Source organism: Neomonachus schauinslandi, chromosome 3 (genome assembly GCF_002201575.2).
Source record: "Neomonachus schauinslandi chromosome 3, ASM220157v2, whole genome shotgun sequence".
Lineage (NCBI taxonomy): Eukaryota > Metazoa > Chordata > Mammalia > Carnivora > Phocidae > Neomonachus > Neomonachus schauinslandi.
Genome location: NC_058405.1, coordinates 154,240,556 through 154,258,468, shown reverse-complemented (window position 1 = coordinate 154,258,468; position 17,913 = coordinate 154,240,556). Strand labels below are relative to the sequence as shown.

At 36.3% G+C, this 17,913-nt stretch overlaps 1 protein-coding gene across 1 annotated transcript in view; it reads right to left on the bottom strand.

Annotated features, from left to right (window-relative positions):
• The window catches only part of SLC39A10 (solute carrier family 39 member 10), a 67,686-nt gene that overhangs the window by 4,408 nt on the left and 45,365 nt on the right, over nucleotides 1-17,913 (bottom strand). Inside the window, exons 6-9 of the mRNA XM_021702800.2 lie at nucleotides 14,173-14,293; nucleotides 12,672-13,040; nucleotides 11,449-11,529; nucleotides 3,691-3,881 (exon numbers count right to left, since the gene is read on the bottom strand). Coding sequence (XP_021558475.1) covers nucleotides 3,691-3,881; nucleotides 11,449-11,529; nucleotides 12,672-13,040; nucleotides 14,173-14,293 — 762 coding nt within the window. The remainder of the gene's footprint in view (nucleotides 1-3,690; nucleotides 3,882-11,448; nucleotides 11,530-12,671; nucleotides 13,041-14,172; nucleotides 14,294-17,913) is intronic.

Sequence of the window (17,913 nt, the reverse complement as noted above, 5' to 3'; positions counted from 1 at the left end):
GAGCCAGCCGTACCTACTGGTATGATCATACCTGTTAAAATGCAACAGTGCTTCCAAGCTGGTTGATAAAATACTTGCTATGCAAAGCCCTTAAAACCAGGTGGATACTTCCACCTGGATGTCCTAAAGATATCTCAAACTAAAACTTCTGATACTGTTGCTATCATATGAATGACTGTAAATGAATGAACACCTCCTCTCTATAGTCAAAGTGGTCTTTCTTTTTTTTTTTTTAAAGATTTTATTTATTTATTTGAGAGAGAGAATGAGAGAGAGAGAGCATGAGAAGGGGGAGGGTCAGAGGGAGAAGCAGACTCCCTGCTGAGCAGGGAGCCCGATGCGGGACTCGATCCCGGGACTCCAGGATCATGACCTGAGCCGAAGGCAGTCGCTTAACCAACTGAGCCACCCAGGCGCCCTCAAAGTGGTCTTTCTAAAACAAAAATATGAGCATGTCATTGTTGATTAAACCTTGTAATGGCTCCTCAAAATTTACAAGATAAATTCTCATTTTTTATAGCACTACGCTTTGTGTGACTGTCACGATCTGGCCAACATCTACCTGATGACTATGGATGTAATTTCTTAATCCATTTTTTCCATGTAATATGAGAAAAAAAATAATTTCAGTGCCATTAAAATCCTAAAATATACGTGGGTAGTTTTTCTTCTTGGATATCTAGGGTGTTTCCAGTGTAATTATAACATTATAAATGCTACTGTAAAAATACTTTAATACAGCTTTACTTTTGTTTGCTTGCTTGTTTTCTTAGCAATACTCATGTTAGGTTATTTTCTCAGGATATAGTTCCAGGAACAGACTCACTGGTTAAAGGAATGATGATGCTATTCATTACTCTGCTTTCTCATATGCCCTTTCCTCTTGCTTCTAATAAACTCTTCTATAGTTTTTACAACTCAGCTCAGATCTCCCATTCCAGAAAAATTTCCCTAATTTATTTCCCCCATTTTTTAGCCAGCCCCTCTCCATAGTTCCACAAACATGGTACACTACTCTATCGTAACCCATTATCAAAAGAATTCTAATTAATGGCTACTTTTCTTCTTCATTAGACTATTGATCCTTACTGTAAAGATTACCTTTGTTCTTTTTACATCTTTAGCTTCCTAGCATAAGAATTAGCTCATTTATTTTTCATTCAACTAATTGTAAATTACTTCTCTAGTAGTAAATGAAATACTACCAGAAAAGCTTGCCCTCCCAGAACGGACATCCATGTGGGGCACACAATGAGCTCAATAAATAAGTAAAATGTTTAGTGTGTTATTAATAGATCAAGATCCAAGTGCAAAGGAGAAAAAAAAATGAAGTAGGGATAGAAGATGTAAAATGTTGGGGTAGAAGTTGAAATTTTAGATGGGAAGCCTCATGAGGAGAGAGGGAGCTAGCCAGGAGAACGTCTGCAGGAAAATATTCCACATGGAGTGACCAGCAAGAGCCAGGCCCCTGAGGCAGTGTGTGCCTCCAGGGGGAAAGGGGGAGATGAGGTAAAGAGAGAAATTAGGGAGGGCTAAGGGGAGGGAGAGGAAATTCACAAGGAGCCACTGAAGAGTTTGAAGCACCCAAGTGACATGACTGTTGACTCAATGTTGTGGACAGGGCAACAACAGAAGCGGGGAGAAAGTTAAGAGAAGAAGATGGTGGCAAGAGAGGTGGTTAGGAGGTGGAGCCCTCCCAGGACTTATAATGAGCCAGAGGTGGGGGGGACAGAGAGAGTTGAGTCAAAGAGGAATAATAATCAGGGTTTGGATCTGAGCAACTAGAAGAATGGAATCTTCATTTATAAGACAGAGAATCCTACAGGAGTTGCTGGTCCAACGAGTTAAGACTGGCAATCTCAAGAGCTAGGCTCTAAACATACTCAGCTTGTAATTCCTTTCAGACACTCAGGGAAGCAGGAAGCAGACTGATCTGGAGTTAAGGAAAAGGTCTGGGCTAAAGATGTAAATGTAGGAATTATCAGCCATTAAATATTTAAAGTCATGAGACTAAATGAGATTACCTAGAGGGCTTTCACCAACATTTATAGGTAAGGGAGAAGGAGAGAACCAGAAAACAAACCGAGAAAGAAAGGTGAGAAAGCCAGCAAACACTGATGGCATAGAGGCCAACCGACACGAAAGCATTTCAAAGAGAAGAGACTAGGCTACTGCCAAATGCTGCTGCCAGTGAAATGAAGATGGATGGGGTAAATGACCATGGACTCAGCAACGTCGTGGTCAATGGCAGATTTGGCCAAAGCACTCTGGCAGAGCAGTGAGGAAGAATACCTGATGAGGCCAGACTCAAGAAAGAAGAGAATTAGAAAATAAGAAAGGGTAATTTGCTATACAAGAAAGAAAACGGTGGTTGAGGACTAAAATGGAAACTGGAGTTCAAGAAAGCCCCTCTCCTACTTTTTTAAGTGAGACGTACAGGAGGTTTATATGTTCAAAGAAATGATCCAGCAGAGAGAGAAAAATGAGCGACAGAAGAAAGGGGAGAATTTTAGGAAGTTAGTGAAAGGGGACAAGTTCCAGGACATGGCTTTAAGGAGTTGGACTCAGTGAGGAACACAGATTTCTTCACTGTAATAGGAAAGAGGGTAAATGGACAGATACAAGGAGAGGAATAGAAACGGTGATGGGAACCCGTGGGAAGTTGTCTTGATGGCTTCAGTATTCTCCATGAAATAGGAAAAAGGTCATCAGCTGAGCATGGGGACAGGAAATGAGGTGTTAGAGTCTAAGAAAAAACAAGGAAATGGCCAACTCTAGGTACAGAATGTAAACAGTTTTTATTTTTTATTGATATTTTCTAAACTATTATAAGTAGGCAGTAATTCTGTGATTAAAAATTTAGGTTACATAATTTTGAAATGAGACTAACAAATCCTACCAGAAAGAAAAGTGAACATACTATCTAAGTTAAAAAGTAATGAAACTACTAGTTCTGCAAATACACTGCCTAACATATTTAAGATATTAAGGTAAAAATAAAATAAAACTATTTGCTAGTGTTTAGATTTGTTAACTTTAAAGTTAGAAATAAGGAAAATTACATAAATCCCTAGGAATATGCACCATTTTCTGCAGAAGACTGGCTTACCTAAGAGCTATAGTATTTCTTGTTTGCCATAAAACAAGCTCAAAGAATTACTTTATTAACCACAACAAAATACTTACACCCTAATATTACAAAATCTTCATAGTATGATAATTATCTCTAAATACTGGATTACTTTGAATAGTAATATCCTTTAGTCAAAAATTCTCAGCATCTCAACTGATTTCCAATTGTCCTTCTCCCACTTAATTGTCCTTCTCTAATAGGCTATTTAGGTTATCATGTTTTAAAATGGGGCACATATTTTTTAAAATAGTCTCTCAGGGCGCCTGGGTGGCTCAGTCGATTAAGCGACTGCCTTCGGCTCAGGTCATGATCCTGGAGTCCCGGGATCAAGTCCCGCATCGGGCTCCCTGCTCAGCTGGGGGTCTGCTTCTCCCTCTGACCCTCCTCCCTCTCATGCTCTCTGTCTCTCATTCTCTCTCTCGCAAATAAACAAAATCTTTAAAAAAATAAATAAATAAAATAAAAAAATAGTCTCTCAAACTACATCCAAAGATTCCTTCCCTTTTTGGAAGGTGCATTCTATTTACAGGTATTAACAAAAATATAAAACATCTTACCATATCCACCAAGGCTACGTAAAGGAACATGCCTGCAGTGATTGCAAAGATCCAAAGTGTGATGTTATTGGCGTACTGACCGACCGCTGTGCCTATCAGCATGCCTATGTAAGCCATCATGGCAGAGAGGAGGTTGTAGACAATTGCTTGCTTCACGGTCATGCCCGCTTTTAGAAGAACCGCAAAATCACCTGCAGTAAAGACACAATGTGAGAGTTTTATAACCACAGGATTTTATGTACAAATTTAGGGAAAAACATAAACAAAATTAAGAACTGATATTAAAAGATATGCCTTTAATAACTGATATTTTATAAAAATTTATTCATTAAATTAAACCTAATATGTGCAAAATTTGAGTGACTCTCACAGGCATGATGCTCAAAGTCTGAAAGGTATATATGATTCCATTTATATGATATCTCAAAAAGATAAAACTGTAGTGATGAAGAACATGGCAAGGTTGCCTGAAGCAGGGGTGGGAAAGGGGTGTGACTACAAGGGGACTGCAGGAAGGGAACTGTTGGGATGATGGAACTGTTCTGGATCCTGCTGGCAGTGGCGGCTTACAGAAATCTATACACATGTTAAAATTGAACTGTACATCAAAAAGGTCAATATTCTGTAGAATGTGAAATGTAAAATTTTTTTTAAAAAAATCAGAAACATAATAGAAAAAAAGACTTGGTCACTGCTCTTTCTGTGAGCAACAATTAAAGCTCTCCTCTCTGATCTCTGCCCTATTTCCAAAGGGAAATGGCCTAAGAAAAAACAGACTCTTTAAATATACTGTACGCTTTTTACATTTATGTTTTATTTTTTCCAGAAAAAAATTAAAACTTAATTCTAAAAATCCTAAAAATGTAAAATTAGAGACTTTCTCACTCATGTGTCTATAGTTGGACCACTAGGAAAAAAAGGGTTAAGGGGTGCCTGGGTGGCTCAGTCGGTTAAGCTTCCGCCTTTGGCTCAGGTCATGATCCCAGGGTCCTGGGATCGAGCTCCACGATGGGCTCCTTGCTCCGCAGGGAGTCTGCTCCCTCTGCCCCTCCTCCCACTTGTTCTCCCAATCTCTCTCTCTCAAATAAATAAAAATCTCAAAAAAAAAAATTTAAAAAGGGTTAAATATTGCTCAGAAACTTTACTAGAAAAATAAATACTGCTAGAAATAATTGTCTTAAAGCTAAAGGGTCAAAATCAGTATTTCAACTAATTGTAACAAACTTTTTTGTTCTAGTTACTAAATGTAGAAACATCCAATCATTGAACACTTAGCAGTGCAAGGTATTATGTAGAATATGGGGGCATTTCTTTCCCTTAAAAAGCCATCTTAGGGGTACCTGGCTGGCTCAGCTGGAAGAGCACGTGACTCTTGATCTAGTTTGAGCCCCATGCTGGGTGTAGAGATTACTTACACATACATACATAAACGAACTCTAAAAAAAGAGGATCTTAATCGTACATGACTAATAGTACATGATCTTTTCTTCCTTAACTCTTATGGTTACAAGGTCCTAATTTATAACAGATAGGAAGATGTTAAAGAAAAATTAGTGCTAGAAGGTTATCTATCAATGGCTTCTAGATTGCCATTCTCCAGTTTCCATGTAATACTACTCTCCTTACATCTTTCCCTAAAAGTGTTTTGTCTTTTGGAATATTTTCCAAATATTTCTTCACAGTCCTTACCTTGTCTTTTCATTCTTTTAATAAAGGTCTCTTTTGTGTAGACTTTTTAATCTTTATGAAGTCCATTTTATTACCTTTTTCCTTAATGGATCATGCTTTTGGTGCTGTGTCTAAGAATAACCTGCCTAACCCATAACACAAAGATTTTCTCCTATGTTTTCTTCTATAAGTCTTATAGAGGTAACCCTCACTTTTCCAAAGTTCACATTCCAGTCACTTCCCTTTTATTAAAGACCTACTTTTCCCTAGAAAAGACCTGTTTTCCCTAACCAAAAAAAAAAAGAATCCGAAGAGGATTTTCGCTTTTATGAAAAAAGGCAAAACGTGAAACTAGCCTTTGTTTTGCAGTGAGTCACTACAGAGGCAGTGTGCACCCTGAGCAGCCAGAGTGGCACCACCCAGCTCCTTGCCCAGGAAACAGACTCAGCATCTCAGCAGCAAGCCTACATAGCTCTGAACTTTGTGACCATCTATGCTTTATCTCTAGTTTGTGCATCCATCAGCAAGATGTATCCTAAGGTATCAAAAAGCCTAAGAGAGGTTATTTTTTGAGTCCGGGAATGCTCAAGAACTTCTCCATATAAATTAATAGTAAGAGTTTCTTAGCTTTAAGCCATTTCAGCTTACAAAAGGTTTCAATAGGAACACTACTTTTGGATACCAGGGGAAACATGTATTTTTAAATTTTTATTAATGGGGCACCTAGGTAGTTCAGTTAGTTAAAGTGACCAACTCTTGATTTAGGCTAGGGTTATGATCTCAGGGTCATGAGATCAGGCACGCTAAGCACGGAGCCTACTTGGGATTCTCTTTGTCCCTCCACCCTCTCTCCTCACCCCCGCACATGCGCACACTTTCTCTCTCTTAAAAAAAATTTTTTTTATTTAAATCAATGATCTATTTTTAGTTAATCTGTGCCTACTGTGAGAGTTGTTTTTTTGGACTTTTTTTTTGCCACTAGATATCCAATTACTGCAGTAACATTTGTTGGAAAAACTATCATTTTGACATGGAATTTCCTTTGTACCTTGTTGAACATAAGTTGCCATATATATGAGAACTCTCCTTTGTTCCACTGATTTATGTGTCTATTTTTTCACCAATATAAATTGTTTCAATTACTGTGGCTTTATAGCAAGTCGTAAAGTCAATTTTGCTGTCCTTTTTCAAAATTCTTCTGGCTAGCCAAGTTCCTTTCCCTTTCCATATAAAATTTTGAAAAAGCTCATTTGAAAAAGCCTGCTGGTATTCTGATTAGGAATGCACTTAAACTATAGGGAAAATTAGCATCTTAAAGGTATTGAGTCTTCTGATCCATAAACCTGGTATACACTCTTCACACTCAAGTCTCCTTTGATTTCTTTTGTGCTGATTTGTAATTTTCAGCATACAGATTCTATGTATATTTTGTTAAGATTTAAACCAAAGCATTTCAGGTTCTTTGGTGTTATTATAAAAGTACTTTTAAAAAATTTTAATTTCCAATTGTTCATTGCTAATATATAGCAGTATAAATGATCTCTATTGAATGATCTTGTATCAAGATGAATTATTTCATTTAAAATCTATCTTTGTCCTAGTCTTATCTTAGATTACAATTTCTCAAAGGTATCTGCCTATTTTTCTCCCTTTTTCTCCACCTTTCTCAGTAAGAACCTGTATAAACATTTGAAAAAGAGATCAAAGGAATACAGTTGGGATTTACACCAAACAAGCAAATCTATTCATCTTTTGATAAATCAATATCCTTTCCTTTCTGCTGACAAAGGATATCATTAGCACAATGAATGAGATGTACCTGCCAAAGCTGTTAATGTGTTCCAATGCTATAATTATGTTAAAATCTGCTAACATAAACCATGGAGATTTTTAAAAACAAATATGTATTTTAAAATTCTTTATTTTTGCCTTAAATAATGCATGTATACACATGTATAAATCTACATAGTGAATGTTCAATTTTCCCTGAACAATTTAGAACATTATGAAAATCTTATTTTGAAATTCTATTTATCCCTTAAATGTACATGAGAGGAAAGGAAAAGGTGGATAGCACCATAGCCTTTCTGAGCTGAGTCTGAATAATATGGGTAAATTCATTTATCAAAATGTTACTTCCTTTAAATTAGAACACATTACTTAATGTCAAGAAGAGAGTTTGGATTATCCACCATTCTAGATTATCCCCAATCTCATTTCCCCTTTATATGTTTTTATACAAGTTTTCTTATAAATTATTGCTCAAATTCTTATATATAGTTCCTTACTAAAAGAGTGGGGAGAAAGTAGAAAGAATACAACAGAGTAATATTGTAACTTACTTAAATTGAGCTACACAAGTTTAGCAAAAACAGAAGAAACAGTAGTAATAATTCAGGCAATTTCATCCATTACCACACTCCAGAACAAACATGCAACGAAAGACCAAGGTTTTCTATTTTCTCAGATGGTTTCAATTTCTGCACACCTCTCAGGGAAGAGTGAACTTCCCTGAGCTGTATATCATTCTAAGGTTTAAAATTACAATTTTTTCTATCGCATTCCTAAACAAAAACAAAACCCCCACCTGGTACACCATTAGAGAAACAGCAATCTGTTCGGAAGAGGAACAATAAAACTTGGAATTACTAAGGGTCAGTTTTTAATGCATTAAAATGTAATTTAAACACGTTTTCCCCCTTAGGGTATGCCGACTTCAGTATAAAAATCCCAGAACAGTTTTAAGAATTCATAATAAAAAATTTAACTATGGCCAAAGAGGTTTTAGATCAAATAAATTATACTGGAATGTGACATATTATGCTGCTTTGCCAATATCTTAACCTGTTAACCAAGGAGAAGATGTCTCCCCTATCCACCTGCCATGCTTCTATCTCAGCTTCAAGGGGAATAATCTTTCTCTTGCTTGGGAGTTTGAGGAAGATGTTTCTATACTTCTCTCTCCAGATTCCCTTCCTCTCCAAGTGAGTAAGAGTGGATAATCAGAGTAGGATATTCATCTGGGCCTATTTTACCAAAGTGCCCATAACTGTGCCTTAAAGGCAAAAAAATAGGCTGTACAAATTTTTTTTTTTTTTTTAACATTTCCTTTGGTTATGGTCAGTAGACCACTTCCTACCTTGATGGATACAAGGTCCAAAGCATTTTCTATCACCTCCAGAGTTGTGCTCTTTCTTCCCTAGCAGCCTCAACACCTAGAATATGGAGTTTATGTGGATTTACCACTAAGTGTGCGCATTTTCTTAGGGTTTCACTCCTTTCCTGCTGGTAAAAGTTCAATATACTTTAATAAAAGTTTTATTTTTTTTTTTTTTGAGAGTGTGAGCATGCACATGAGCTGGGGGAAGGACAAGGGAGAGGGAGAGATAGAATCCCAAGCAGGTGCTGTGCTCAATGCGGGGCTCAATCTCAAGACCCTGCAATGATGACCTGAGCCAAAATCAAGAGTTGGATATTTAACTGACTGAGCCACCCAAGTGCTCCTCAATATACTTTATTTTTTTTTTCCTCAATATACTTTAAATTGTTGTTTCCTCTCATAGCAATAGTAACATTTCAACTTCTGGTTTGTGGGATAAAATAGGTAGAGATTTGTGGTCTAATGTCTCATTGAGGAGTCCTGGCTCAAGCAGAGTTCTATAATCCAGCTTTTACAAGAGCTCTGCAATGGGGATCAAGGCCTTACCTAGCCATTAAGACCTGTCCTGCATTTGTTTTACATGTGGCTATCATTCCTTGTGTGTCACTTTCAACGAGAAACTACAGACAGAAAAAGGAGTAAGTGGTAGGAAGGCAACCATCCCTAATCTCCAGATTCCCTGCTGTCAATAATCATGAAGTGGCATGACGTATTCCATTTAGGGAGCAGGAAGTGAGTAGGAAGGGAAGTTGAAGGTTTTCCCAGTATACTGTGGATGTGTGTATAGGACTATCCAAGTCTATTTCTAAGCAAGTTCAAAAGAAAAATGGAAGGCTAAAATTATTAGGCAATATGTTACATATAAAAACTGACAGCCCTGATGTATTGCTATGGAATTGCAAGAAGTATTTGGCAGATTACTCTCTAAAACACAGGAAAGCAGTTAAAAGAAGGGTATAAGATACAGTATCTGCACACAAAGAGCCTACATATTAAGAAAGAGGAAATCTAAGATGGATATATACTAAGTACCAAAAGAAAGACCTACTGAAAGTAAATGATAAAGTTCAGAGGAAAAAGTAATCCAATGCATGGGACCAGAGGGCAGTCCTGAAGTTAGAGGGGGAAAAAAATACTCTTAACATAATTAACTATGGACACAAGTAGCAGGATAAGCCAAGGAGGAGAATGGTATAAGCAAAGAAACAGGCTCAGGTACCCACAGTATATGTGGTGAATTGTGTTTGGGTGAAGTGGAAAACATGCAACAGCAAGTACAATGAGTAAGGCTAAAAAGGTAGGCAGAGGGGCGCCTGGGTGGCTCAGTCATTAAGCGTCTGCCTTCGGCTCAGGTCATGATCCCAGGGTTCTGGGATCGAGTCCCGCATCGGGCTCCCTGCTCAGCGGGGAGTCTGCTTCTCCCTCTCCCACTCCCCCTGCTTGTGTTCCCTCTCTTGCTGTGTCTCTCTCTGTCAAATAAATAAAATCCTAAAAAAAAAAAAAAAAAAAAAAGGTAGGCAGAAATGAAGGTCACCTAAAGTAGGACTAATGAATCTCAGCTTCTAACTGTATACATAAGGGAAGCAACTGAAAGATTCTGATTACATGAGCAAGTCACATCTGAGAAGATATATCTAGGATAAGGTATATGAGATGGACTAGAACAGAATGAAACTAGATATAAACACTATGGAAATTGTTCAAGCAAAAGACAATAAAGGCAATGATGGTTTAGTCAGGGTAAAGGATGATGGGGCATGAACCAAGATATAAGACCACATGCCCAAGGCTGGCAAAAGAACAAAACTCTAAGTATGGAATCGAGGCTTAAAGAATCAGCACCAAGTAAGCACTAATAGATCGTTCTGCTTTTTGTGAGGAGTTAATAATTTTCTAAGCAAATTATATATATAAACTCTATTCAAAGTAAGCAAATAAGGCTACTACTACCAACAAAAACACAGTCAAATGATAGATGTTTCATAGTCAGATAAATTTAAGAAAAATAATCTAGCAAGAGATTCCTTGAGTACTCCTTGAGATTCCACTAAAAGAAATTCCTTCAGTACTTAAAAGATGGAGTTCTTTTTTTCTTTCAAATTAATGTCATCTCCACAACCCTTGCATATTTTCTATATGATGAATGCATGTTCACATCTAATGTTTTTCAATTTATAGAAAAAAACCCAAACACATGAAGAGACTAAAAGAATAAAAAATCACTGGTAGATCAGTAAGTGCTTCAGTAAGTGCTAACTAGAACAACAAAAAACGATCATTTTACACCTATCAAATTGACAAAACTTAATGAACTTAATGTCAAATCTTGGCAGGGATGTGGAAACACAGGAACTCTCAGGTATTGCTGGTTAGAAATTATACTAGTATGACCATTGTGGATGATAATGTGGCACTTCTTAGGCATATATATCCTGGGACCTATCAATGCTGTTCCTGGGTAGATGCCCAAACGATGTTCTCAGAACAGCCTATAGGCACTAAGTCTACAGATGTTAAATGCATCATTATCTGTGATGACAGGACATTAAAGGCATGGTGTATCCAGTACTAGGTGCTAAATATGTAAAATGTAGTAACTGCATAACTCTTGAGTACTGGGTAAAAGCAACATATTAAATTAACTCATGATAACCTGGATGGAGTTTAAAAGCGTAATGATTAGTAACATAAGGTAAGGAAGAGAATGGGATATAACATGATACTGTTTATATAAACTAAAAATACATACACATAAAACAATGTACATTTTTAGGCACATATAACACAAATTATATAGTAAGAGAATGATGACATTTATACTTGCCATCAGCCATTTTTATGTTTAACCTCTCCAAAATTTAGACACATTTATAATTGAAGAAGTCTTAGATCTGACGAAATCTGGTGAAATTCTTAAGGTTATATATTACCTAACTCATGTGGCAGCTCATGACAGAAGACAGCTATAGAAGTACTGATTCCTCCCGTCAATCCAGCACTGAAAGCTGCTCCTGAGGTTGGGGGTAGAAAGAAAATCAAGTGACGTTTACTTCTGCTTTTTCCATTTTCATTAATAATGACAGGTACAGCCTCTTTTGTCTACCTAAATTAATTTCATAATATGTGAGTGACTCACACTTATCTTACACTATACGTTTTGAATATATAGTGAAGTACAATAGGTATATGACAACCAGAGAAAAGAGCTACTCAATGAAGGAAGTATTCCCTGAGAAATTAAGTCCTCCATTAGGGTAGCCTTCTAACTCACTAAAAGCTTGGGAGTAGTAATGGTTTTCAGCATTTCAGTCTCTGAGTGCAAGTCTGATGCTAAATTTTAAGTTCTGTAAACCTACGATTTTATTTGCTCTCCCATTTAAATATTTAAAGATACCTAAATGGCTACTATCCTTATCTGAACTTCTCTGGGTTTAGAGCATAAATGCTACAAAGTATTATTTGTCTGATGGTCTGGAGGACTGAGTATCAGAGGTATAAATGCATTTGATTCTCCTAGTAAAATTCTTTATTCTTTAACATTGACAGCTACGGTAGATTCAAAAATATGGCCTCTCCTTTCTGAAAGAAATCAAAGCCTACTTCTGAGTCAAGTCAGGAAAAGAAAATCATATATTAATCACGTTTAATATTCTCCTTAACTGGTAATATCAGTTTACATTAGCAAGGCTCTAATAAAATATTTGAATTTGGTACAATGGATTTTTAACATGTAAATTTTTCTTCACCTTTTCAAAGACAAAAAAAAAATTATTAAACCTAGGATTGAAATTATACATTTAGGGTCCTATAAATGTATTTGAAAATAAAATGTTAAGGTAGCTTTTTTCATATGGTTACTATGCCTTGAAATGTTATTAAAGACATATTATATTATATTATATTATAGACATTTTATGTTCAAAGGAAAATCCAGTAAAATTACACCTCTATGCCCCAAATAAACTCATCAAAAACATTAACACAGCCTCTGGGAAAAAATTAAATGACTAGAGTAAAACACAGCAGTATACTTGTTAACCTCCAAAAGTTAATCTTATGTATTCTAATTCATAATGTTAGTACTGAAACTGTGGACAAAGGAAAACAGTCTTAAAGAACAATGGATTTTAACCCAAGTTTCACACCCACTTACCGATTGCTAGCCCATCACTGAAGTTGTGGATGCCATCCCCCATGATTACCATCCATGCTATATTAGCTATCCCTGTTTCTTTGAGATCAGATCCAGAATGACAGGGCCCATGAGAATGATGAGAATGTTTGTGGTGCCGCTGATGGTTGTGTTTCCTCAGCACAGTTTTACTCTCGTCGTGGTGGTTGTGGGCAGCAGCATGGAGATCATGCTCACGAATGGTATGTAGTCCATCACTGTGAGAATGGTCCATGGTTTTCTCCTCTTCCACACAAAGGTAATTTTTAGGAGGGGATTCCTGTTGACCTTCTAAATCTGTCAGTTCAGTTTCATTAAGTCGATCTTCAGAAACAACCGAGTCATCAGTTCCTACGTTTATAACAGCAAAGGGTATACTTTATCAACACGTAAATGAACCCTTCTTTGCTAATTTAAACCCAGGCAGAATAGCAGTGTAATAAACATTCCTTAAGTAAATGTCTTTTACAAGTCCCAAGTAAATGTATAAAAGCAAATAAAACAAAGACACATGTGCACACACAACAAACTGGGGTTTTGAGCATCCAAAAGATGAAGCACATGAAGTAAATAAGAGCACTGAGCTCAATAGCAGGCAAAGTGAGAAGAACAGGCAAGCATGAAGACACCGAAACTTAAGGAGTACATCATAAACAGCTGGTGAAAACCAAAGGGGAGAAAGTTATTGCAGCATTTACGGGACAATACAATGGACCCGTAATTTTTCAGGGAAAGAAGGAACCTTAAAGTTTACCCACTCTAACCTTCTCTTATCACTCAAGAAAACAAAGACAAACTTTAAATAACTGGCACCCTCCAATGCTCCACCTATCTGAAAATGCTGCTCAGATCAATACTAAAAGCAAGTTCAGAAATCCATGTAAGTGATAACAACATCTGACAAGTACTTTTGTTAATTGAGGTTGGCTTCTCACCTAGTTTTCAAAAGCTATTTATTATGTGACAAAGAGCCTACTACTTCTCAAATTGTATTTTGGAGCAGAGTACAGTTAAGAGTCTCATCTGCCCCCTTTCTGCAGAAAATCATTCGTATACTCAAGGGAAACACAAGTTCAAAAAAAGGTAAAATTAGATTAAAAATTTTTTTTATGTTTCCTTGAAAATTGTAAGCTATCTCATCACATCTTTTGTACAAATACACAATTTGTATTGCCAAGATCTAAAAATAACATGAGTACACTGCTTACGAAGCCTTTTGTTTCATTCTTTTTTTCCCTGTAAAGTAAAAGTGCAATAAGTTCCTTGCCCTGTGATATAGTCCCACATTTCAGTATAAATAAGGCTAAAATAAATAAAACACTAACAAAATCACAAGATACACTCACATTTAAGAAAATACAAGTTAGAAACTAATATTAGGAAAGCCACAAAAACAAGATATTTCAAACACAAACACAGTTTAGAAGCAATATTTCAATTTTTATATTTAAAAAGTTTCTCTTTAGTCAGAACTGTTGTCTACCGGCAAGAGGCTTGAGCTGAAGCCAATCAGCATCTGGTGTATTATTTAACTTATGATCTGAAAGCTTCCTTCCAATAGTTGATTCTTCTGTGCTCTGCTTCATAAACCATTTCTGTTTTCCCTGAAAAGAATCTGGTATTAATATCAAATATGCAGCCACAATTGGCAACAATATTCACTTGTTAACATCTATGGGGATAACTGGTACTAACACTTTATTCATAAATTATTTAGGAAAAAAGTGAGAAAAAGTTTTTAGAAATTAATCAAGGGGTCTAACTAGATAAAATATCCAACTAAATTTATATGTCGTGTTTTCTTTTTCCCAATTACTCAACTAAAAGGTGCAATTCATCTACTTCAAATACAGAATGGGGTACACAGTACTAGATTATATGCAACTGAGTGAAATGTGAAATATATTTAATATCTGCCTTATTTAACAGTGTATGGGAATAGGAAGTTCCAAAAAACTAAAGTTTATTCCTTTGAATTTCATTGTGTTGAATGCAATCTTGTATTTCCCTACATGTGACATAATGGCCAGAGTCACACTTGCATTAAAGTCCCAAAATCTGTAGTTTACTTCTGTGAGACGTGGGCATAAGAATACTGATCTGTAAAATAAAAATGACAGATTCTTAGGATTAAATGAGGTGATGTATGAAAATGACCTATCAGTAACTGACTCTTCACAGCTTTTCAATAAAGATAGGTTTTCTTTCTCATCTAATCTATCCTCAATTATTAATATATCCTAATTATTTTATTTCATTGTTCAGGTTTGAATTTTCCTATCTTTCAATAGTCTGCTTTCTTCTTTTATCAGTGTAACTACGTAACTACCACTGACAACTCTTCCAACTTAAATTTCTATTTCCAATCTATGTAAATTTAAGACAGCAAATAAGGTCTGCCCTTTTGATCAACAGAATGCAAGAAAGTGATGATGGGCTGGTTCTGGGACCGTCTGCAAGAAGCCTGGCACCTTCTGCTTTTGCTCAGGGAAGCTAGCCACTCTGCTATGGAGAAACTCAGTACAGACCCTCAAGAGAGGCCATGTGGAGGAGCACAACACTGAGATGGAGACCACCTGTGGGCCTTCTACCCCTGTTTTGTCAGGGCCAAGCCAGGCAGCTGCGTTTGAATGTAGTAAAGTGAGTGACCCCAGCTGATGCCAAGTGAAGCAAAACAACTGCCCAGCTGAGTCCTGCCTAATTTCCTCACAGAATCAAGAGAAATACTAAATTATTGTTATAAGCCATTACGCTGTGGGTTGTTCTGCTTCACAGCAGTAAGTAACAGAAACTGGGGAAACACCAAATGTTCAAGAGAAAGTAATATGGAGACAACTTAAAGAGAAGAAAAGAAACAGCAGTCATGAGTTAAAGAAGGGAAAAAGAGGGGTGGGCCGGGTGGGGGGGAGAGCCAACACTAGTACAAAAGTGTTAAGAAAATGCAAACACCAGCTGGGATTCTGTTCAACTGCTTTGGTTCTGATTGTCTACTTTCCTAAAAACTTGCCAAATCATTACCCTCAGAGCCTCAACTTGCTGAAACCAGTCAGCATCTGATGTATTAATTTATGCTCTGAAAGCTTCCTTCCAATAAATGATTCTTCTACACAGATGGTCCAATATCTGTTCTATTCAAATACCACTAATTCTCTTTCTTCAAAAAATGCCATATACTTTTTCATCTCTGGTTACTCATTATGCTATTTATCATAAAAAAGATATACTGATTTACCTGCCCAGAGTCCTTTCTTTGATATACTTAAAGAATTTCTTACTAGTAGATTTAGGGGCTCCTTTCACAGTTATTTACTTCCCACAATTTCGAATTTACAAAAGAACTGCCATGTTCTACAGGGGACTCTATTCTCCTGTATTAATAGTTTACAAAAATAAACCTGTTTGTCAGTAAATTTAAATTCAAAATGAGATCAAGATTAAATTATAAAAAACAGAAAACTTTATTTTGATCTCTTGAAAGACTACATTTTATATTTATCTGTAAGTTATGCAGACCCTAATATTTTATACATATTATATATTAATATTTGCTGCCTCAGTGTTAACAGGTACACAAAACTAAAGAAAATCAGGGCTTTACAGTAATTCCCAAACTTCTCTATATCCTTTGCAATGGACCCTAAAATTCCTGTATTTCTTACCTGTCATCAATGATCAACTTATTCTCTCATTGAAAGAATTCTCTTCGTCAGCTTCTCTTACCCTTTTTATGATATGACTCTAGTTCAAGCTCCCATCACCCCTCTTCTGACTCATTTCCTTCTACCACTCTCACCTTGGCATCCCTCCCACATTATTCTCTTCTTTACCCATTCAACCTTTCCACACAGCTTTCAAAAACCAAATACTGTTAGATTTCTTTCACTTTTGATCCTTCCCAGTTCCTTTTACCATTCCTCAGGTGATAATTTATTGGCACATCATCTTGATCACCTTTCTTTGGAGGCAATTAAATATGATGATGTCCAGACTAAAACATGGCAATTAAAATTAAATATACTAGAGTATGATATGAAAATACAGACAAAAAGTAGGTTTATTTCCCATAGATTTAGATAGCAACTGGAAACCATGACAGATGAGTCATAGTTTCACAGCTAGTCTGTGCCTAGGCAAGAATTAGCATCACTCCCCCTGAATCTCAGTTTAGAGCTCTGTTCTGGGGGGAAATCAGAGGGGGAGACAAACCATGAGAGACTATGGACTCTGAGAAACAAACTGAGGGTTCTAGAGGGGAGGGGGGAGGGAGGATGGGTTAGCCTGGTGATGGGTATTAAAGAGGGCACATTCTGCATGGAGCACTGGGTGCTATGCACAAACAATGAATCATGGAACACTACATCAAAAACTAATGATGTAATGTATGGTGATTAACATAACATAATAAAATAATAAAAAAAAAGTTAAAAAAAATTAACCATATTTTATCTCAAAGAAAAAAAACACATACATACACAAGCAAAATATATACATAAAAAGAACATAAAGGTTGTATTGTAAGAGTGGACCATATATATATTATGATCATGACTATCCTTTGTCTTCGAGGAAAAAGATTTCTTTTTTTTTTTGAATATTTGTAGTGAACCAGCAAAAAGTTAAGAATGTTCTCTTTTTTGTATAAGGTTTTTAAAAATGTTCTCTAGACATAATACACTGTTCCTCTTAAGCAGAGTATACTGAAGATAATCAGCACTAGTATCACAAACATGTTAGTGAGATGTTCTCAAGACAGAGCTTTAGAAACAGATGTAAACCACTGTGAAAAGGGAAGGGTGTAAATGGTAGTAGCCCTGAAATTACTTAGGGGAAAAATTATTTTAGATATTTATCTTATTCTCACAAATGTGCCATGAAAAACAGCTCATGACAAGCAGGGTATTTCATCAATAGTCTCAACATCATCTCCCAAGAGGTTCATCACCATTTCTTTCATTTCATTATATTTCCTTCCTACAAGCCCCCCCAAATCTAAATCCTTCTCACCTCTAGTGCTTCTACCATTAGCATTTCTGATAAAGAAATGTGTTGTGTGAAACATTTTCTTTGAAAAACAGGACAATGAAAGCCACTTATACTTGAAAATATGACCTAAGTGGAACTCTATTTATACATTTTTGGTTTTTTGAAATAAACAGAAATTGGCCAATAGCTTTTCCTACCCTATTTAAGTCAACTAGAAAAAAATCCAACAAAGTAACTAAAA